General features: G+C 40.1%; 1 protein-coding gene across 2 annotated transcripts in view; it reads right to left on the bottom strand.

The window, feature by feature from the left end:
- Window positions 1-9,964: 9,964 nt before the first annotated feature.
- LOC134540798 (alpha-tocopherol transfer protein-like) overlaps window positions 9,965-24,192 on the bottom strand; it is a 108,174-nt gene continuing 93,946 nt past the window's right edge. For both annotated transcript variants that reach the window (XM_063383726.1, XM_063383727.1), the window contains exon 8: window positions 9,965-10,324. In XM_063383726.1, the coding sequence (XP_063239796.1) occupies window positions 10,236-10,324 (89 nt within the window). In that variant the 3' untranslated portion in view covers window positions 9,965-10,235. The remainder of the gene's footprint in view (window positions 10,325-24,192) is intronic.

Genomic DNA, 24,192 nt, shown 5'->3' with positions numbered 1-24,192 from the left:
ACGGCCATTTTGAAAGACTCGACCTGTCCAATTTCCGTCCCCATGTACAGTGCCTAATTTCGTCCTGGGGACGAAATTTAGACCAGTGTTTCAAAGGCTGTTAAAAAATAAATCCAGTGCCATATATCACAAAGACCTATGTTCCAGCATAAGTTTTATAAATAATTATGAATTACATAAAATTTTAATGCGCTTTTGAAGAAATATTAATGTCGAACCTTTTTTAAATGTTATTTAACAGCACAGAGCTGCCTTTGTTATATATAACAATATGAATTTCACTACAAGCTATAAGGTTTTTACATACATAATTATAATTTTGTATTCTGTAATGACAGCAGCATTGTATTATTAAGGGGAAATTATCTCTTATATTAACGGTTGTTTATTTGCTCTTCACTGTATGTCCTTACACAGCTTGAATTGCGATTTGTGGCCCATTTCATACATTTCAGATGGGGAAACGGAAAACATGGAATAAAGACTCTATGATCGCTGCAGTGAAAGCTGTAAAAGAGAAGACTATGGGCTATAAAACAGCATCTTAATTTTTTAATGTTCCAAGAGCGACGCTGAAAGATTATGTCAAATCAGAGCTGTCTGCTGATATGAGGAATGTGTACAAAAGAAAGTTGGAGACACCCAGTGCTACCAGAGGCAATAGAAATATTGTTAGTCCAATACTGCTTGGAGATTGAAAACAACTACTATGGATTGACGGTCAGTGATCTAAGGAGAAAGGCTTATCAGTTAGCACTAAAGAATAATCTACCACATCCCTTTTAAAACGAGACAAAGAGCGCAGGGTTGAAATGTAAGAGATTTTTCTTTAAAAGGAACCCATGCCATACAATAAGGCGACCTCAGAATTTATCAATCGCAAGAATCCAAGGTTTCAAAAAAGAAAACGTATACACTTTCTTCTGCATTTGAAAAAAGAGCTGGAAAAAATATATTTTGATGGAACAAGAATTTTTAATGTAGACGAGACAGGTATTTTCATCGTCCAGCATAATGCAAGTAGAATTGTAACAACAAAAGGAAAGAAGCAAGTGCATAAGTTTTCTTCAGCCGAACGAGAAGCGACAATAACTGCTGTGACATGCATGTCTGCTGCAGGGCAGTATGTTCTACCACTGTTTATATTCCCCCCCAAAAAAACTGGCAAATTGAACTACTTGATGGAGCTCCTGGAGGGACGATTGGTGGGTGTAGTGAGTCGGGCTGGATCACTGCAGCCCTATTTTCAAAATGGTTTGACCATTTAATTTCAATTGTTAGGCCATCGAAGGAGAAACCAGTGGTACTTGTTCTCGACGGGCATTTTACCCACACACGGAACATAGACGTCATTGATAAGGCTCGTGAAAATTATGTCTCAATCATGTGTCTCCCTCCTCACTCGACAGATAAGGTGCAGCCACTAGATGTTGCATTCATGTTTCCCTTAAAGTCGTACTACGCCAAAGCTATTGAAAATTGGTTAGCCAACAACCCAAACAGGGTTGTGCGAAAGCTGCAGGTCGCGAAACTGTTTGCAGAGGGTTACCAACGTGCTGCAACCTTGCAAACCGCAGTAAATGGATTCAAGAAAACAGGAATATTTCCGTTCAATCCAGAAATATTTACCGAGGACCAGTTTCCAACCCTAATCCCAGAAGTCGTAACTGAAAATAGGAGAGCAGAAGAAACTCCAGTACAACCAGTGGTCAGTCCAAAAGACTTGCGAGATGTGCCAATAATCCAGCCATCTACATCCAACCAACCTGGGACAGCAATTCTGGTGACAGGAACTCCACATAAGGGTAACGTACAAGAAGCTCAGCAAAAGAAACGAAATGCAAGTAAGACATCTCAACACAAGGAAACAAACAAATCGCGAAAGAGACTTGCTTTGGATCTTTCTTCATGTGATCCATCATCTCAAAAGTGTAAGCTTACATCAAAATATTCAGTTGAAGTAGTACAGGCATCTACATCCACTCTCAAAGAGAAGACTAAGAAAACAGCGAAAGCAGCTGAACGATCAAAGAAGAAACAAGTTGTCTCCGACACTTCTAGTTGTGATAGTGATTGTGTTTCACTTGTTTCAAATTATGACGAAGACAGTGAGAACGATGTTAATTGTCCTTTTTGTTGCAAAACTTTTTCTGCTGACCGTCATGGAGAGAAGTGGGTAAAATGTACAAAATGTTTTCAGTGGTGCCATGAACTTTGTACATCCCATTCTGAATATGCAAAATTCATTTGTGATCTTTGCCTGGACAGTTAAATGAAATTCTTTAATTATTTCTTGAAGTAAGTCAAAACTTGCTAATTTTTATTCATTTTTACCACTTGTCTCGAATTTTCATGAATTTAGTTCTCTTTTTACCGATTTTAGTATTTTGAATATTCCGTTAAAATATTACTTTTTTATTTTATACAAATATACAATAACGTGTGTTGCTTTAATACATTTCTTAACAATGTTTTCTACTTTCCTTCCTTTTTTAAATGTTAAGCTACGACATTTTGCAAATTATTGTAAAATAGATCATTTGTATTTAAATTCCAATGTTTGGTTTGCAAGTTATATTGATGGCACAAAATTTATAAATTCATGTATTATATCATTTATGTGTAAAAAAAACATTTATAAGTGTTTTGATGATGACTTCCGAATGTATTTTAGGTTTTTACCATTTAAAAATAGGGGGACGAAATTAGGACCCCATTTTCGAAAATGAAAATTTTTATATTTTTTTTATATATATTTTTTTTAATACACTTTCACTTAAAATGCTTTTTGCTTACATATGTAATAGGTAGATAACCAAGCTACCAGTTCATAATTTTTCTACAATTTTACAGCCAATTTTTTGGATTTTATAACAAAAAAACAAATGGGGGACGATATATGGGCATCTTACCTTACATTTTAGGCTTGGAATGCATGGCCGTGGGTGCTGTTATCACGCCGAGCCGCTAGGTAGCAGCACTGACGCTCTTCGCCCACGCGGCTGTGCTATTAGTATAGAGCTGTCCTGTATTCTCCCTCTACAGTATTTGCTTGTACTTGTAAAACTGCTGTTGGCTAGCCTGCGCTCGTATTTTGATTGTCATTTATTTAATATTTGCGACATGCGGGTTTACTGTTGTGCTGTTTAATTAATTAACCTACCTGTGCATATGCGCGAAAGCAATGACAGAATCTAATGAAGCGAGAAGCCGAGAAAGCAGTCCAGAATTTTCGTTGCCGTGGCCTTCATATTCTAATTTTTTCGAAGTTTGGTCGAGTGATAAAAATAACCTTATTGTGAAGTGCTTATGTGGTTCTGCGAACAATTTTGTAGTGTGAACTTGACGTCGTACCTCCTCTTTATTAAACAAAAACCCGGGTCACAGTCCTGTCCGCGGCGCAACACTCCAGCCATGGTCCTGGTAGTGCCACCACTCGCCACCAGATGGCAGTGTAAATATAAAGAGACAATGTATCATAGTTATTTTATAGATGTTATTATTGTAAATATTTAGGTAGATTATTAAGTGTATGCTGGAAGTATGTTTTGTAGATGTGGAAATAATATTGTAAAATGCAAAAGATCAAAATCAGGCAAAAGAGATAGAAATATGTAAAACTTTAACACAGATGGTTCTAGAAGAAACTTGTATAAATTGTGCGGGCTAACAAGCCTTGACAGCTCTCATCTCCCAGCCAATCTGGGAGAATAGATATCACTGTGAGCTTTCCTCTCTCCCAGCCAATCTGGGAGAATAGATATCACTGTGAGCTTTCCTCTCTCCCAGCCAATCTGGGAGAATAAATATTACCTCAGTCAAAAGTGGTATCATTGGCTTGAATTCCTCATCTTCCTTTCCTCAGCTAGCGACTCTTCGTGAGACCGCAGGCTTTCCTTCTCTCTCTCCTTCTCTCTCTCTCTCATTCTCTCTCTCATTCTCTCGCACCCATCCGCTAGCGACTCCTTGTGAGACCGCGGGCAATCCTCTGCTAGCGACTCTTAGTGAGACCGCAGGCTTCCTTCTCTCTCTCTCTCATTCTACCTCTCTCTGCCCACCCATCCGCTAGCGACTCTTCGTGAGACCGCGGGCAATCCTCTGCTAGCGACTCTTAGTGAGACCGCGGGCATCCCTCTCTTCAACTTCCATCCTTTCCGCTAGCGACTCTTCGTGAGACCGCGGGCATCCTCTCTTCTACATCCCTCTCTCCTGCTAGCTACTCCTTGTCCGCCCGTCCTCGGTCAGCTGCACTGGGCCGAACGGTCCACTCCCGCCTCAGAGTGTGAGGCTGCTCTACCCAAGAGCTGGCGCCGGGCAAACAACACGACAACTGAACGACCGAGCGACGTCCACCCCGTCTCCACATCATCACCAGAGACAAGGCCGCGACATTTGGCGCCCAACGTGGGGCACTTCATCATCGAGACTACCAGAGTTCATGAATCAGTCAGCAGGATTCGGCGACCCGAAGTGTGTATATTCACTAAACACGTGTAGAAGAATGTGTGCAGGACAGAACTTGTAGAAATTCGTGACACAATGCTACCACACAGACTGACAACCACAGGCGAAACAGGTCAACCACCAAGGGACTTGGACCTAATGACAGGAGAGGAACAGTGGCACAACACATCTGAGTGCAAACCAGTGAGAGCAGATTTAGCAATGGGTACATTGGTTTGGGATACAATAGCAACACCAAGGCCCACACAGGCACCAACACAGAAGCCAGGGGCAAACCTCATAGACTGGGAGGTACTTGCAAGCCCAGCAGTGCAACCAAACGTGCATATGGGGCGGACAGCTACCGCAACAGGACGCATAGTGCTACCAGAGTTCAGTGGGCTAGCGCATGAGGACCCATGCGAGTTTGTGCAGTGGTGTCAGGGACGGTTTACACAATGCGGGGTGCAGATTGAAGAATGGACACAACGCACGAGTGAGCAATTACGCGGGCAAGCTCGTGAGTGGTGGAACCTGTGGGGACGCTATGACATGCAGTGGCAGGAGTTCGCTACCCGCTTAACACGGCGCTTCGACGACCGCATGGCAGTCATGAGCTGTAAGGCTCGCTTCTACGGCGAGACCCAAAAGGACTCAGAGTCAGTAGAGCAGTTCGTGGCAAACAAGCTGCGGCTGTACCGGCGCATAGCCCCAGGAGAAGACCCCGAGCAAGCTTTGCCAGAAGTTACTGCATTAATGCGAGAAGAATTGCAACCATTCCTCAGGCCATACTGCAATGGAACAATAGAGGACTACGTACGACAGGCAACAGCTACAGAAGGCAACCTACGACACCTCCTGGGACGTCGGACCGGGACAACTATCCCCGAACGAGGACCCAGACATCAGGTTGGAGCACCTGCAGGGACAAGCAGGGCCATACCGCAGGAACGTCCATGGCGGACAGCAACACAGGCGATCGAGGGCCCACCTGGTGGGACAAGCCAGAACATATCTCCAGAATGGCGGAATGCAGGCAATCGGCGCGATGGAGGCCGACCACCACAGTGCCGTCTTGGATGCCCACAGGGCACGTATCACTGGCATCAGGACTGCCAGAGACACCAACAGCAACAACAACCAGCGGGAAAATGGGCAGTAGGGGGTGTAGGACCTACAGACTTAACCCCCGTACCAGCCAATCCCCTGCCGCAAGCCACAGAGAACAACATTGAACAACTGGGGCAGCTCACCATGCTAGAAAACCGACTGATGCGGATCCCCATCACCCTGAATGGGAGACAGACTGCCGCACTTATAGACACAGGGGCGAGCCATGTATTCGTCGCCCAGCACTGTGTATCACCCGCAGATATCACACCCAGACACTGTGCCCTGCGCCTTGCTACGGACACTGGAACCGGGACAGCCATTGGAGATGCCATCATCACTGTGGGTATACGGGAGATGGTGACCCAAACTTCAGCAGTCGTGGTAAAAGGACTCAGAGAAGATTTGGTACTCGGACAGCCATGGTTGGTAGAGCAGGATGCCTTGATTTCACCAGCATCAGGCCTGGTAAATTCAGGTAAACATGAGCGCCTGGCAGTAAATACACTAGGAAGCATACCACCTTCCCACAGGTCACACGACCACAGCCCAAGAGACATGACCTGTCGCCTGCTCACTGTGGGAGATGATGACCCACCTCCAGCAGACCTGATCGAACTCAAACAACGAAATCTCGACGCCCAACGCACCTCCTCAGATGCTGAGCGTCAACGAGCAAAGCAAGCAGAAGGACTGGATGAGATATGGACCATGCCCGGCGAATGGACGGCCCACGGAGTGACAGATGAAGGGGAAGACCCCGAGGATCGCTGTCGGCGGCAAGCGAGTGAGCTGACAACAGCGCGAGAACACCAGAGGGCCTACACTCAGCAGATAACCCTGCAGACCACACGACAACCACCGGAGCTACAGCCTGGTGACCACGTGTATATCCGCACACATCCTCTGTCCAATGCAATTAGGAACTACTGTGCTGGACTGAGCCCCAGGTGGTCGGGACCACACCGCATCCTGAAACGGCTAAGTCAAAGTATGTATTTGGTGCGCCGGGGTAGGCAAAGGCGAAAAGTACACCGGGACCACATCCGGAAAACAGCACTCCCGGAAGGGGACAATGCCATGGAGGACCCTACTCCAGATGTGATAGGATCGATGCTGGACAACCACCAATCTGTCACACCACAAGGGATGCAGCATCTGTTCCAGGGAACACCGAGCCCAAGGACAAGAATGGAGAGGCCTGCAGAAGCCCCTGCCACGACCCCGAGGCGACAGCACCGGAGGCACCCAGCACGAATTCAGATCCTTGATGTCACGGGGACACCAGAGGCGGGCGTAAACACCACAGAGGAGCAGCCCCTGGTGACAGAACCGGAAGACATTGAGACAACAGAACCACCCTCCCCTACCCGAGGTGGGTGGGGGCATGGAGCCTCCCTCGCCGATGCCGAATTTCGGGTCAACGTGGAGGAACCAGCTGAGGACAACCAGAGACACCGCCGACGACGACGCCGGCCCCCACTGTTCCTGGCAGATTATGTCACCGGCTGCGAACTGGCCACACTGGTGAATGGCGACCCAGGGAGTCCGGTACCGGCGGGCCCGCCCTGACGCTCGCAACTACGAGGAGAGAAGGCATCATGCGCCTGCTGGAGGGCGCGCGGACGGCCTAGACCCGGGCTTTTCCAGGGGGGGGGGCGTCTGACGTCGTACCTCCTCTTTATTAAACAAAAACCCGGGTCACAGTCCTGTCCGCGGCGCAACACTCCAGCCATGGCCCTGGTAGTGCCACCACTCGCCACCAGATGGCAGTGTAAATATAAAGAGACAATGTATCATAGTTATTTTATAGATGTTATTATTGTAAATATTTAGGTAGATTATTAAGTGTATGCTGGAAGTATGTTTTGTAGATGTGGAAATAATATTGTAAAATGCAAAAGATCATCATCAGGCAAAAGAGATAGAAATATGTAAAACTTTAACACAGATGGTTCTAGAAGAAACTTGTATAAATTGTGCGGGCTAACAAGCCTAGACAGCTCTCATCTCCCAGCCAATCTGGGAGAATAGTTATCACTGTGAGCTTTCCTCTCTCCCAGCCAATCTGGGAGAATAAATATTACCTCAGTCAAAAGTGGTATCATTGGCTTGAATTCCTCATCTTCCTTTCCTCAGCTAGCGACTCTTCGTGAGACCACGGGCTTTCCTTCTCTCTCTCCTTCTCTCTCTCATTCTCTCGCACCCATCCGCTAGCGACTCCTTGTGAGACCGCGAGCAATCCTCTGCTAGCGACTCTTAGTGAGACCGCGGGCTTCCTTCTCTCTCTCTCTCATTCTACCTCTCTCTGCCCACCCATCCGCTAGCGACTCTTCGTGAGACCGCGGGCAATCCTCTGCTAGCGACTCTTAGTGAGACCGCGGGCATCCCTCTCTTCAACTTCCATCCTTTCCGCTAGCGACTCTTCGTGAGACCGCGGGCATCCTCTCTTCTACATCCCTCTCTCCTGCTAGCTACTCCTTGTCCGCCCGTCCTCGGTCAGCTGCACTGGGCCGAATGGTCCACTCCCGCCTCAGAGTGTGAGGCTACTCTACCCAAGAGCTGGCGCCGGGCAAACAACACGACAACTGAACGACCGAGCGACGTCCACCCCGTCTCCACATCATCACCAGAGACGAGGCCGCGACAACTAATTACCTACTCAATGTAATTTAAGACATATTTAAAAATTTTCAGTTTAAATAAACATATATCTTAATTAAACACAATGTTTTATTAGATTTGAATTATAACAATATTACATATCACATTTTTAGTTTTTCACAAAGTAACTGTTAAAGTAACTTACAGTTACTTTTCTCAGAACTGTAACTGGTTTATTTTCAGTAGTGTAACTTGTAGTTGTAACAGGGTTACATTTCCAATGGAGTATTTGTAACTGTAACTGAGTTACTTTTTAAAAGTAACTTTCTGGTCCCTGGCGAAATCTTCATGGACTGTTACAACGTCTGCAGGACTCTGGTTTCAAGGTAAATAAAGCGAAATGTGCATTTTTTTTGTTCATCAGTATCGTTTCTGGGGCATAGAGTAGATAAGGAGGGGTTGCATACGAGTGATGAAAAAGTCAAAGTGGTAGTAGATGCGCCGCCACCTCGTAGTGTAAGCCAGTTGAGTGCGTGGCTAGGTCTGGTTAATTACTATGCCCGTTTTCTGCCTAACCTAGCCACGGTGTTGGCACCTTTACATGAACTTTTGAAAAAAGGTTCAAAAGTGGGTTTGGGCACAGCTGTGATTCTGCCTTCAAAGAGTTAAAACAGCTGATTTCTCCTCACATGTTGTCATACACTACAACCCGGATTTGCCAGTTCGTTTGGCATGCGATGTGTCCCTGTATAGTGTGGGAGCAGTCCTAAGCCACATCCTACCTAGCGGGGAAGAGAAGCCAGTTGCATTTGCTTCTCGCACCTTGTCGTCTGCAGAGAGAGGGTATTCTCAGCTAGCTAGAGAAGCCTTAGCAATTATATTTGGAGTAAAAAGTTCTTCCAGTACTTGTATGGCCGAAGCTTTACCCTGATTACCGATCATCAACCATTAACACACATTCTAGGTAGCCATTGTGGTATTCCGCAGCTCGCTGCCAATAGGCTGCAGCATTGGGCAGTGCTTCTTCAGGGTTTCGACTACACAGTTCAGTATGCCAAAGGTGACACCAATTCGAATGATGATGGCCTCTCTAGGTTGCCAGTTCCAAATGTTGAGCCTTCTTCAACCCAACTTTCCTATTTGGATGTTGGAGTGTCAGAGTTTTTGCCAGTGACTCCTCAGGAAATCAGGCGAGAATCTGAAAGGGATAGAGTGTTAGGTAAAGTCATTAGGTGTCTAAGAGATGGTTGGGTCACGCAACTGTCCGACACGCTCAAACCGTTCTATGACAAAAGAAACGAACTTGCACTAGAAGGGGGCTGCGTTTTGTGGGGGCACCGGGTCGTCATTTCCCAAGTCTTGCAGGATCGAGTGTTGCAGGAGTTGCACACCAGCCACTTTGGTATATGCAAAATAAAAGCCTTGGCACGTTTGTATGTATGGTGGCATCGGATGGACAAGGATTTGGAGAGGGTAGTTTCTTCTTGTACCCCATGCTTTCAGAACAAGTCCTTGCCAGACAAGTCAATCCTGCTGCCGTGGGCGTGGCCCGACTGACCTTGGCAAATAATTCATGTGGATATCGCCGGTCCATTCATGGGAAAGCATTTACTAGTCCTTGTGGATAGCTATTCAAAATGGCCAGAAATCAGTGAGCTTCCCAGTATTACGTCAGATGCAGTCGTAACACGCATTGGTGTTTCGCTGTATACGTTTGCCAAAACAGCTAGTTTCAGATAATGGTGTCCAGTTCTCGTCGAAAGAGTTCAGTCGTTTTTGTAAAAACAATGCCATAAGGCACACAATATTTTAAACAGACGAACATTTGCATTTTTATTCATACAGATGACATTGAATGTTTGTAATTAAAAAAACTAAACCTATTTTCAGAACGTCACTGGTATTATGTAACAAAATATGTAGGTAGGCCTACTGGAGTAGAGATGCAGCTTCTCTCTTGTTTCCGCCCAACGGAATGAAGGTTGCTGTCGGAGATATGGCTGAGACGATGAATCTTCGTCGCCTTCGCCCTTGTGGTGACAGGATGGTTGACTCGTCTCTTGACTCTGTGACACCTGTCACGCCGAACCCGACTGCGAATCCTCGATTAGATCCGCATCTTGACTCAGCTCGGCCGGGTCGAAGACGTAGCCTAAGCTCTCCATTTCTGCGAACACAAAACAACATAGTACAAGCTTTCTCGTGCTGTCACTGTGATTTTACGTTTTTTTTTTCCGACGTGATAAACGTCTTATAAATCGATGAACGCCGGCTGCACGCACGAAAAATCATGACTCAATGTCACGTTCCGCCTGAGCCGAGCATGCAAGAACCGGCCAACCACCGCGCGAGGAAAATCTTCTATAGTTACAAAACAGGTTAAGGCGGGCTTTTTAAAAGCAGCAATTTAAAAAAAATTGATTTATTTGTCCAATTTCGTAATTTCAGATTAATTTATTTACATTGATTTGATTTCAGTTTATTTCTATAGCTAATTGTTCGTGATTATATTCAAACAAATTATTTAAGTTAAATTTTCAAAAACTGTAAATAATATTTGAAATTTATAATGTATGCAATTTTTCATCAATGTTTTCTTATGACGTTATCACGTCAAATTATCGTCCGTAAACCGACTTTACAGACATATATACTACTGATGTACATTCTTCATTATAAATCACGTTATTTAGGAGCCGCACATCCGAAAAAAGGAACGTTCTTTTAATTTGCCCTGCGGTGTTGGGAAACAAACCGCTGTATCATGACGCGTGATTGCGAGCATGACGAAAGAGTCTTCAGTAATTGCCGCAACCGCACGTTTCCTTGCGGTTTGCAGTCATCTCTTGCGGAACCCAGCTTCGAACGTATTTCGCTTTCCCCGCCTTGTACACAGAGTTACCATGAATGAACAAGCAGATGATTTGAGTGAACGAACCAAGGTTCGAAGTCTCATCCACATCTGTGTTATAGATAGGGACTGGAAAAATTCGCGTGTTCAATGACCTCCAGGATAGACTCCACGATCCTGTGCACACTCGGGCAAACCTCACCTGCTGACTTGTGAGGCGTCTCAACTGGGAGACTCGTGATTCGACACTGCTTTGACTGAGGGTCTATAATTGGCCCACAGTCATCCAGGTCAACAGTGAAACAATGGCAGAAGTTGCATAAAAATACAATTATTTGTATTTTAGCATATCGCGAAATGAATCCGCGATTTTTTCCGGTCTCTAGTTATAGATAGGGGGCAGGCATTTTTAGCGAAAATATCTGAACACTTATTAGACTGCACAACAAGGTATACCCGCACCTGTGGTTTCTTCCTTGTGATTGGCGGCCGTCTGTGAGAGAAGTCGTTGCCTTGTTTGGCCGAGCCCCTCAGGAAGCGTTTACTTCTGCACTGAATCACTGTGATTGGTGTTGTTACAATCGATATGTAGGGCCATGTAATATTCGCGAAAAGATTCCCAGACCAGCTGTGTGTTAAAACTTCGTAGCATAAGCTATGTTTCGTGGTTGGCTGGGTTTATTCCAGGTGCATGTCTACTGTCGGCGCACCAATCACAGCCATCCAGTGCGGAAGCAAACTCGTCCTGAATGGCCCGACCAAATATGGCGATGGCTTCTCTCGCAGACGGCCGCCAATCACAAGGGAACAATCGCTAGTCTATGCAGTCTAATAAGCAGTCAGATTATTTCGCGAAAAATGCATGCCCCTATCGATATGTAACCTGGAAGGAACTCACCCAATCACGAAACACAGACGGTTCTACAATGTTTTAACTTTCATCTAGTCTCGAAATCTTTTCGCGAAATCTGCATGCCCCTAGTTATAGACTATTCGGAGCTTGCCATGTTGATGATAAAATTTTGTATGGAAAAAAAATATTGTAAGGACGTAAAAATTATTTCCTGTGAGTAACTTTCATGTCATTAATGACTAGAGACCTGCAAAATTCGCGGTTTCGATGGCCTTCAGGATAGACTGCACATACCCCTGTACACTCGGGAAAATAACGCAAGTTCATTGGCCGCCGACTTGTACGTCTCTCAGCTGGTTTGTCTGTGATTCGATCCTTCTTTGGTTGAGGGTTTATAACTGGTTGAGATTCGTCCAGATGACCAGTAAGCCAATAGTAAAATTATCTAAGAGATATATGTGTTTGAATTCTAGCGTATCACCGAATGAATCCGCGAATTTTGCAGGTCTCTATTAATGACTCAATCTACCAGGGAACACATACGTGCACGCGTGCACACGCGTGCAGAAATAAATAAAATACCACGCAATTCGAAAACTGGTCTAAATATTTGAGCGAGGTTTGTTTACGAAAAAAAAAAAAACATTTAATTATGTGCTGAGCATGGTTCTGTTTACATATTTCGTTTTTAAAATGTCTGTTTAGAGGAGTGACAATGACTAAAACGGGCGTTTTCCGAATAATTTTTAGGCATGAAACATATGGTACAGATTCTTGAAAACCACTCAAGGTATCTGTATTGCATCTAAATCTGAATTTTTCCACCATACAGTGTTATGTTTACCAGTGGCTGTATTATACTTTGTGGGGGCATGGGCCTGTACTTTTTCAGGGACCTAATACTATAGAGAAGTTCCTTAGGGGTATAGAATATCCCCCTAACGAAAAGGCAGGAACATCTTTAAAATAAACTCTCGAAAACAAAGATTTTTAAGTCAACCTGCAACTTAAAATCTTGAAATTTTTTTATGTTCTTTGTAGAAAAGTTTATACGTGAGTTAGTTTTATTAATCATAACAATCACCATTGTATTACAATTTTTATTTGATGAGTAAATTTGCTTTACAAATGAATTTTAAAAGAATTTTGATTGCCACACTGAATTATATGTTAATAGTTAACTTTTAGAACTCCGACGTTTGCACATAAGTAATTTTAACAAAGATATAACCTGTGCAAAGAAAATGTAACATATTTTATTTGGGTTTTTACTCATTGGTTTTTTAATACATTGTTTTTTTAAGTCGGTTGTTTGATGATTTAGTTCAAACAAGTCATAATTACTTACACATTAAATACATGAAACACACAATTCGAGTTTGTATGAAAGGCGTATTGCTTACAGTAACACGTGTGGAAACCAGCATTAAGTATAGACATAGACCGGAAAAATTCTCGGGTTCAATGACCTCCAGGATAGACTCTACTACACTCTACACACTCGGGCAAATGCCAACTGTTCATTGGCTGTTGACTTGTGAGTCGTCTCGACTGGGTGGCCTGTGATTCGACACTTCTATGAGTGAGGGTCTCTAATTGGCCCTCAGTCCTCCAGATTAACAGTGAACCAATGACAGAAGCAGCACTGAGGTATAATTATTTGAATTTTAGCATAACACGAAATGAATCCGCGAATTTTTCAGGTCTCTAAGTATAGACCACTTGTAAACACAATTCCTGCCGCTTCTGTATATGAGGCAAGTCGGGATATAACGGGGACAATAAATACTACTACTAAGGAATACAACAATCCTTACAAAATACTCTCTCTTTAAGCTTGTGTTGCTAAATTTCTGTAATTTTCTTATTCTGTCTTTGCGTGTTTTTTTTTATAAGTGGAACTTCTTTGGGCGCGATGGGAGTAAAATTTCAAGGCCGAAAATAAAAGGCATTCGTGAAACATTTTTACCCTAACCTAACTAAAACTAAGTGTACTTGGAAGGGGTCCGGATTATGGGAGGGACCTAGGTGCGTCTCAGGCCGAAGCCTATACGCCTAGTCATGCTGGGATCAGCCAAGCAGGGAGAGGGTCGCATTCATCGTGTGCTAGGCGGGGATTGGCCAGCCATGGCAGCAATTGATGCCATGAGTAACTTCCCTCACTGTTAATTCTAAGACTATAACTACTAGATAGGTTGGACCCAGGTAAAACCTGCATAGACAAAGGAAAAAAAAACTGAGCACTGGCATGCGGGGAGCAAATTTGCATAATTAAGTTTGAGAAAATACAGGAGACAAAGGATGGTCTCGACAGAGTAGAAAAGAGTCTACCGTGCGGGAGTTTGGGGCACTTGGACTCGTGGTCCAGGTCTGGTTTGAAGGCCAGGGACGCAAGCGCCCCAGGGAGGGGGAGAGAGGACACCAGCCACTCACAAAGGCTCAAGCAGCACCTATAACTAGCGAAGAAGAAAGAAAAATACAACTTAAGAGGCCACTCCAGTGTTTCAGGGGCACTACGCAACCTGCGTTAACCTCATAAGATTCAATGCTATTTTCATTTTGCTTATAACTAATTAACTAATATAGATTTCGAAATGATGATTGCTTGAAATGTAAGACAACGATGCTCTTATCAAAGCCCCTTTCTTCAAAAACGTGCATAAATTATGGTTTTATTCTAATCTTTACTAACATGCATAAGTGTATTGACTTGATGTAAGTTTTTGGACATACGCCATTGCTAAGAACTTTTTCTGTTGAAGAAAAACTAATAAATAAAATAAATAAATAAAAATACTCAAAAAAAGACAAAAAACACACAAAACTAAGCAAACAATTGCTGTTGTCAACAAGGATATGAACACCACAAAATATTCCGAAACAGGAATATGGTCAGCAAACAAAGAAAAGCAAAGAAAAATGTACTAAGAGAACGAAAAAATCCCCACAAATGATGACAACACAAAAATATTGAAACCCAAAATAATTCAGCACAACAGTTGAAGCGTCTCTGCCTGAGGACGGGAGCAGATAGCAGTTCCCGAAACGTCGCTTGTTTCTGTTTAGGTAAAACTATTGTATTTGTTTGTCTTTTCGTTTTGTCATGTTTTTTGTCTCGCTTCAACTGTTGTGCTGAATTATTTTGGGTTTCAATATTTTTGTGTTGTCATCATTTGTGGGGATTTTTTCGTTCTCTTAGTACATTTTTCTTTGTTTTTCTTTGTTTGCTGACCATATTCCTGTTTCGGAATATTTTGTGGTGTTCATATCCTTGTTGACAACAGCAATTGTTTGCTTAGTTTTGTGTGTTTTTTGTCTTTTTTTGAGTATTTTTATTTATTTATTTTATTTATTAGTTTTTCTTCAACAGAAAAAGTTCTTAGCAATGGCGTATGTCCAAAAACTTACATCAAGTCATGCACTCCCATTGCACAAATCTTTTAAAGATAACATAAGTGTATTGTCTAGGTTTGAACCATAATTTATGCACGTTTTTGAAGAAAGGGGCTTTGATAAGAGCATCGTTGTATTACATATCAAGCAAGCATCATTTTGAAATCTATATTAGTTAATAAGTTATAAGCAAAATGAAAATAGCATTGAATCTTATGAGGTTAACGCGGGTTGCGTAGTGCCCCTGAAACACTGGAGTGGCCTCTTAAGGGGCCTCCCTAGTAGCATCAGAAGTTAGCGGAACACTATGTTTTTAAAATAATGATGGGACTTTATTAATCGACACTACGAATCTGAAAATTTTTCACCCACGAGAAGATAATACACGAATTGTCTGTATAATTTTACATTTTTGTTTTTTTCTATCAAAATATGAAATAAAAAATCACCAACTTGTCCAACTTTGGGGCCATTTTATACTGCTTAGGAGAATGACAGAAAAAAAGTACAAGTCTAGAAAAAAAGATAATTTTTTTCTGAAGAAATTCATGTATTTAAAACATATAGTCATCGCTTTGAATTCTGAGATATCTTTTCCACAATTTCCGCAAATCCTGAAAGTTTTCCACCGTCTCGTGCTGCCGCTCGGCGAAGCCAGCTCGCAGGCCACACAGCTCAGGTAGCCGGGTGGAGGAACACGTGGCCGGAGGGGAGGCAGGCTACCTGTGTGTGCGTGCGTGCGTGAAAGGGAGACAACCCACAACCGGCACCGGTAAAATATAATCCCGTGACCGAAAGAAATTCTCAGAATTGCTTTTAGTGTGCCTCGCCACAGTACCATGTGCTCGACTTACTCTGTGACTATATTCGTGTATTTCTAAAACATTGCTTTTGTTTAAACTACAAATATCCTAAAGCTTACCATACTAGATCATGTATTACGAAATAAAGTATTGAAACTAATCAATCAACACATTGAAAGTTGTCCTACAAACTATTTATTGGTGGCTTTACAGTCTCGCTAGCTAATTCGACAAAATTTATATTTAATTTTTAACATGAAAATACACTTCATTGTTTTTCCTTTTATTTTTAATAAAAATTCAAGAAACAATTATTATACCACCCAATATTTTTTAAAATTATTTTAGTTTTCCAAAATAATTTTACACATCTTACAATGCCGGGGAAAAATTTTATACTGGTATTAACCAAATTAATTATTTACAAAAGTTTTGATACTTAAAAATGTAGGTTTTATATAAAATGTATTTTAAATTAAAAGAAAAATCGTATTTTGAAAACTAAATGTCATTTTGCTATGCTTTATGGTTAGATAGATATCTGATTGCCTGCACTGTTTTAAAAATGTTCATGGGATGATATATAAAAAAATAAAAACTAGGGAAGTTCTATATTAAATAAGCTAGTCAGAATTATGTAAATGTTCCTCCTGGCGCAGGAATCACGAGGAGGATTGAAGATGAGGTCAGTGACCGATCGCTCACATATGTAGTTATGGATGGTACGTTATTAATTACAAAATTCAAAAACCATTTTGAAGTTAAAAAGTATAATAAGTGGCAATGTTTAATAAAGATGACGTAAATTTTCAGATAAACTTATTTCTACAGCTCAATTAATTAATAAGGGCAGGAAATAAATTTTTTACAGCAATTATACAAAATTATTAAAAAAATTTAAACCACAATTAATTTATCCAAAAACCAAAATTAAGTAAATATTGCCCACACATTACAACATCCACGAAAGAACCTTGCAAATTATTTTTGTTATATGCATTATTTTGCATTCAAGTTCTTTATTTTTTTATACTTCACCTACTTATAATTGTTACATATTTGGCACATGGTCCGTCACGCCCAATTAAAGGGCCTGAATAAGTAGAACGCGTTTCTGATCAAATTGCACGCCTTTTACTTTACCTGCAACCCGGAGCGGTGTGAAATAAATTATTGTACATTCGTGACGTTGGCAATCAACTTAAATATTTATGAGTTAAAACCAAACATAACTATAACGGATAATCAAAGAAATTTTGAAATTTTGAAAGCTTGTTCTGTTTTTATATAGTACACAAAGCAGTTAAACCATAAATTATTTGTTGTTGAAAAAAATAATCCTTAACCTTTCATGCTTTTTTAATTTATTTTTATTACCAGATATTTCCGTTTAAGTAATACTTATATATATAACAATATAGCAATCTAGAAAAAAAAATTAAGGTAGCCTTATTCCAAATATGTTATGATAGACGTTAGTTAACTAAGAATATAAATTCGCTTTACAACCACAGCTTGTACACAAGTAAAAAAAACAACATTGTTCTACTTACAGGCCGTATTGAACGTAGGGTAGGTTTATGACAAATACAACAGCAATAAACATATGGCTGAGTCTGCTTTCATGTACACTTTTTTTTTAAGTTATCACTTTTAAAGCGGGTAAAGGGTACCTATCAAGTAGCTTAGCATTACCCAAAGTGAATGTCGTGCTCCAGAAAATGTTCGAACTATGTAATATTTGTATCACTGTTGCGTTACAGACCTGCAACTTTTTTCAGTGCGCGAAGTCACTCTCATGTAAAAATATGTCTTGTTTAGCGCAAACGTGTTCGAATGAATCCACATCGAGCTGCCAAAGAATACCTATCGATGTCGGCAACATACATAAGTATACAAACCAACGTTTACAAGAGTATTCATACGTAAGTATAAAACTGGCGGCGGGCCATGATGCAGTTGGTTCTTCGCGTACAGTCCACTGACGGGATAAGAAGCGTCAAAGATCTTATATGGCTATTCTGTAAACTTGTATGTCATTTCACTGCCTGCTTTAGACAAACAACATCCATTACTTTTAGCTTTGGCTTGAAAAGAATTACTCCGGCCGGCTTTCTTATATTACTTATTTCAGCTCCTCGTGCGAGCAGTGTGTATACCTAATTTGTCCGCGGCCTTAACTTTGGGTGAAAGTTATTTGTAAGGGAAGTTGTATCGGTAATGTTCATGTATTACATAACAATTCGACTTAGATACGCACATGTGTTTTTAAAATATATGTTTAATAACTTGCAATACAAAGTATGTGTTGAATTTCATGTATTGAATTTTTTTTTACATTATGTACGAACATAATAATCACAATATTTCATGAGAAATTTTTAAAACATTTTACAAAGTAATCTCTGATTCCTTCCACACCTCATGGTTAACCTTACTATTTTATTTCATGTTTCAGTTGATTTAAACTGTTTGGAATCATAATATGACGGACAATGAAGAATATTAGTTTCAGTAAATTTTATGAGAGGATTTACTTATTACATTAAATATACCTCAATTTTGACCTCAAAGGAAAATAGTTGCATATAATTAAATGATAAATATTTGTTTCCCATTAATATAGTTTATGAACATAACTTATTGTTATAATACCTACATTAGTTAAATTGTGTTTTTGTAATTCTCTCCTATTTCAGTAAAAATTTTGGGCAAATTGAATAGCATATAGTCGATCTTTAACATAAGCTTTTGGAATACATAAATATAATAAATTATGTTCTCGTGATTTTAACAATTAAATATTTCTTCGCATGAAAAAATTAATTAACTAAAAAATATTTCAGTAATTTATACTTAAGAACTAAAAATTTTTATTTTTATAATATAATAATATTGTATGTATGTATACTTTTCTGAAAAAAAAAGATTCAAGAAAACAAATTTTCTTTTTTTTAATTTTGTTCTTGAACTTACTTGACAAGCGATATTGAACTTCAACTTTATACTTTCGGTATAGTACTTTTCGATTTATTTTCTCCAAACGGGAATTAAAAGTAAAGAATAAATAACATTTTCCTCTATAATTATTGCAGCCGTATACTGAAAAGTTTAACTTTTCTTTATTTGCATGACGCGGAGCTCCTAACTACACAAAATTTTTGTTATTTATTTTGAACGTTGTATTTATGTTTCCTTACAAACTTAAATGAACCTCTTAACATTTAATTTCATCAAAAGTTATACAATATAAGTATAAAATTAAAATATTTTTAAGTGTAGTTGTGGCTATTTTGTTGTTGAAAATGACACTCTTAAGTTTGAATGAAAGTGAGATATGATAAAATTATATTTGTAGTTAAAAACAGATAATTCATTTCAAATTCAATCTTTTGTTACATGCATATTTCCAAATAAATTTGACAATATATTAAATTCTATGCATTTGAATCTATTCGTATATTCTGCAGCATTAATTCCTATAAGCAAATACTTATTACGTACAATGTACTTTTAGTCCTGTCGTATAGTTATGCAAAAAATTGTATCAAAAGTATTGTTTCTTCTATGCGGTTATGGTTTAAAAAGAAAAAAAAGTAATTTAATTTATTTTTAAATTCGGTTGTCAGTAAGAACACGTATTTAGTGTAATACGACATATATTATTCTGTTTATTAAAACATTACTATCGATAACTCCATTTTAGATTTATCTGTCTATGTTATATTTCAAATTGATTCTTTTTCTTCGGCTTATGACAGCAGAAAATTTTGTTTTATCGCATATGTAATGTTTTTATGTTTTGCATATTATAATTAATGAGTTAGTATTGTTGGCGGGTGAGGCTTTTTCACAAATGGACGCGTTCTTGGCGGCTAGCAGGTAGGACGCGTGTATTACGCAGGCTGGATAGGGAAGTACGACTGCGGGCGAGCTCCATGATAGAAGCAACGGGAGTAGTATCACTCGGCTATTTGTATAGGTTGGGATAGCTGTGCGAATGGTAGAACAGACCACGGGACTATGGTGAGGAAAAAGGTCTCAAGCTCGACATCCCGACGATGAGACCGTTTACGAACTGTCGATGGATCATCAGGAAAGTCAACAACTTGTTCAGAAATATGAGTCCCTCTTTCAAAATTCAGTTTAATACCTGGAGATGACTATATTCGATGTTCTACCAAGCGAAGCATACTCTTAATTCATTACTAGTTGATGTTTAATATTTTGCTCATGCCAGGTTTTACAAGTTTTGTCAAAGTTAATTAAATGAATAAAAATTGTGTCCCTTTGTTACTGGCTACCCGCAAGAAATTATCATGGTGAATAATAATAATTTTAAGTCGACATGTAATATTTTGATTTTTATGGGATTGTGTTTTGGTAATGGTGTGTGTAACTGTCTTGTGTATTTTATTACATTCACTTCACGTAACGAATTGTCTGAACGTAATGTTATTGTTTGTTTGTTTTAATATTTCGTTTTATTGAACAAAGATACATAGTTTGCCACTTCGAGCGACTACAGAAATGACAATACAATTAGTTTACAGTGTTCCAAACATTTTAGTTTCCTCTACTGTACATGGGGGGAATATTTTTTATGTTATGTTTACTGAAACCATTTTACGCGCTAAGTGAGATGTTGCGATTAAGTAGAAGGGAAAATATGTCATAAAACCCTGCGTAATGTTATGAATTCCATTCATTCGTTTACTCTGTGATCCGGAGGGTCTAATGTTAAGACTGAATACATGTGCACTTCCTCTATGTAGAGTGGCTTCATTGAAATGAAAGCAAAGCTCACGTTGATGAAATACTTATTAATTAAAAAATTAAAATGTTGTTTTATGCTTCAATTTCTGTTAGTGTCGTACACAGATTAAAAATGTAATGCAGAGTTCCTCAGTTTTATGTATATTGAAATTTGCTCATGTGAAGAGTAGTTATTAAAAGCATAAAAAACATATATGACGAATTGTTGTGTATTATTTCCATTAGGCGTGACCATGAAAATAGATAAGATTTTATCATTATGTGAAATCTACATTTTAAATGTTGGCGTTTAAATATTTATGAAAGCGTGTGATCTTAAAGCACTATTTATTTATTAAGGAAGTAGGTAGTTTCTTTGATTTTAGAAGGGTTTTTTAAACAAACAACTAAATTAATTCAAAAATTTGAACTACTGCAAGCAAAAAATACTTTATTCCATTTTTATTTTAAAATTAGCCATTGTATTCTACCTTGCTTACACTCTATTATAGAAAAATATATTTTTTTTGACAGAGATGAATACCGTAAATTAATACACAAAACATACATGTTTTCGTATGATACAATAATAGCTAGTAACAGTGACGAAACCAAAATTATTTTGATAGTTTGTATAGAAAATCCCCAACAGTAGTGGTGGTATATTTAGGGATTTATTTGTAGATGGGTAAGTACTATTCCACAATAAAAAGGAGTTATCGTCAATTATCAAAGCAGCCATATTTCGTATCTTCTTTGACAGCCTAAATACAGCACCAAATGACGTACTTGGCTAAAAATTAATTCCAGCTGCATGCGTAGATTCCGGGAGGAGGGGAGAATCTCAGGGTGGCCCGAACCTCCCTGAAATAAAAAAGTCCGTCTGAGGGGGCCCCGCTTGCATTTGCAAAATCTTCACGTTATCCCGTGGGCCTCATGGGAATCCTACAAATTTTCGCCCGTGATTCCAGCTATACATTTCACTGACACCTTGAGCACAACAGTCAGTGCACACTGAGTTCTTCCATACCACCCGCACTTGTCTTCGATAAAATCTGAACTCAGGTGGATTCAGCGTGACTGACTAAGCCTGCAGTCTGAATCCACCTGTAGGCCGCTGTTGCAACAGCTAAGAAATTTACACTGCTCGTAGTGAACAGTCTGTATGTAACTCGAAACGTGATTCCAGTTCATTCGTGTATACTTATTCATCATATTATGCAACGTTAAAGTCATTAAAAAAATATGCAAAAATAAAATAAAATGCTAAACGTGTAATAAGAGCCAGAAAATAATAATATGCAGTAATATTTAGTGTAACTAAATACGACGTAAACCCTAGAATACAAAGTTGACGATGTGTCGTTGGTGGGAACACTTGTTTGTTCCTGACATTTTTTTTCTTTACAGAATTTAAAAGTAAGTTTGACATGCACTTTTTATTCAGGAAGTAAGTTAAAAATTTATTTGTCGTTATTGCGATTTAAAAAGTTGATTTGTGTCTAAGATTAAAAATAATTAATATTATTTTCATCATTTTATTCCCAGTTTTATTACTCAATTATTAGTAGGACGTGATTTCTCGTCGCGGTGCGGAATACTTTTATGAATGAAAGCATAACTGTTCGTGCAAAACCATTCATCACACAAATGTCAGTTCGAAAGTATAATGTTGGAAATTTTTTTAATGATATAATTTTTGCATTTTTCCCCCCTGAAAACACAAGCTAACACATCGATTGTTGGTGACAGCATTTTTTGTAATGTATGTAAATATCTTAATTATGTAGAACGTTAATTAAAATAAAAATACATGTTTTAAACAGAATTGACGATTGTTTGCATTTCATGGATATGGACTGGATCGCAACACTAATTTAATGTTTCAAGTTAATAAACACTGTCAGGAAGCAAGCAAGGCAATATGAGAACATTATCTTTTGGTTGAATGTAACGAAAGGGAAAAACAGTCACCTTTCTTGCCACGATCTTGTTCGCAGATAACGCAGGTATAAGTAGCAAATGGACTCCACACAATGACAACCCTCCCATTATTCCGCCCCCCCTCGCTGAAACGCCCTCTCCCCCCTCCACCTCGGCGCAGGCGACAGTCACAGGTATATCGCCCCGCCCAACCACTGGCAGTAGCACGTGGCCAGTGGCCCACCGCGCTAAACATTTTTACTAGGGAGGCCCCTTAAAGCCTATGAAACTTTTTTTTCCTAGCCTAAATTAATCTAAATGTGTGTGGGGGGGGTCCAGGTTAGATAAGGACCCAAGTGTGTCTCAGGCCGAAGCCTATACACTCTACCAAGCGGGGTTTTAACCACGCAGAACAAGGGCGAGTGCATCATGTGCTTATTGGGGTTTATTGGCCAGTCGTGGCAGCGATTGGTTGCCTAGCCTAAAAGCTAACTAAACGTTTTTTTCCCCTAAACTAACTAATAACTAAGTAAATGTGGGAGGGGTCTGGGTAGGGAAGACTCTAAGTGCGTCTTAGGCCGAAGCCTATACGCTCTAAGCATGCAGGTTATGAACCATGCAGGAGAGGAAGCATGCATCATGTGCTAGGAGGGGATTGGCCAGCCATGGCAACGTTTTAGCCATGACTAACTCCCCTCATTGACTCTTCTAGGTTAAAAACTAAATAAGTTGGGCCCAGGTAAAACCTGCATAGACACAGGTAAAACCCAGGGCACTGACGTGCGGGATGCAAAGTTTCATGCTTTAATTACAAGCAGGTTGATTACAGGAAACAGAAGGATGGTTCTGGAAGAAGAGTTGGACAGAGTAGAAAGACTACTATGCAAATGGGCGGGAAGCTAACTAAATCTAAAGCCAAAAGGATGGAAGAGTACGTTGCGGACGGTGCAGAGAACTGTTCCCTTGAGCGGGCTCCACGTGGCGGCGTGCGGCTCAGGTTGAACCCCGCCATGCTGCAGGGATAGGCCGACTTGCTGGCGTCCAGTAAGGGAGTATTTGGGCAGAGGGCAACACAACAGGGTTTGAGATTTACTTGATGTAAGCTTTTGGACATACGCCAATGCTAAACACATGTATGTCTGTAGAAGAAAACTACAAAAAACGAAAAGACAAAAACACAAAATAAGCAAACAAAAATTGCTGTTGTCAACAGGACATATACACCACATAATATTGTGTTTTTGTCTTTTGGTTTTTTGTAGTTTTCTTCTACAGACATACATGTGTTTAGCAATGGCGTAGTATGTCCAAAAGCTTACATCAAGTCATGCACTCCCACTGCACGAATCTTTCAAAGGTAATAGGGTTTGAGATTATTTCAAATTGAGTAATAATTTTGATAGTTCATGTTTATTTCTCTTTCTCTGTATCTGTCATTTTACCCTTGCCAGTCGAGG

Source organism: Bacillus rossius, chromosome 17 (genome assembly GCF_032445375.1).
Source record: "Bacillus rossius redtenbacheri isolate Brsri chromosome 17, Brsri_v3, whole genome shotgun sequence".
Classification (NCBI taxonomy): domain Eukaryota; kingdom Metazoa; phylum Arthropoda; class Insecta; order Phasmatodea; family Bacillidae; genus Bacillus; species Bacillus rossius.
This window is presented reverse-complemented; position numbering and strand designations above follow the sequence as displayed.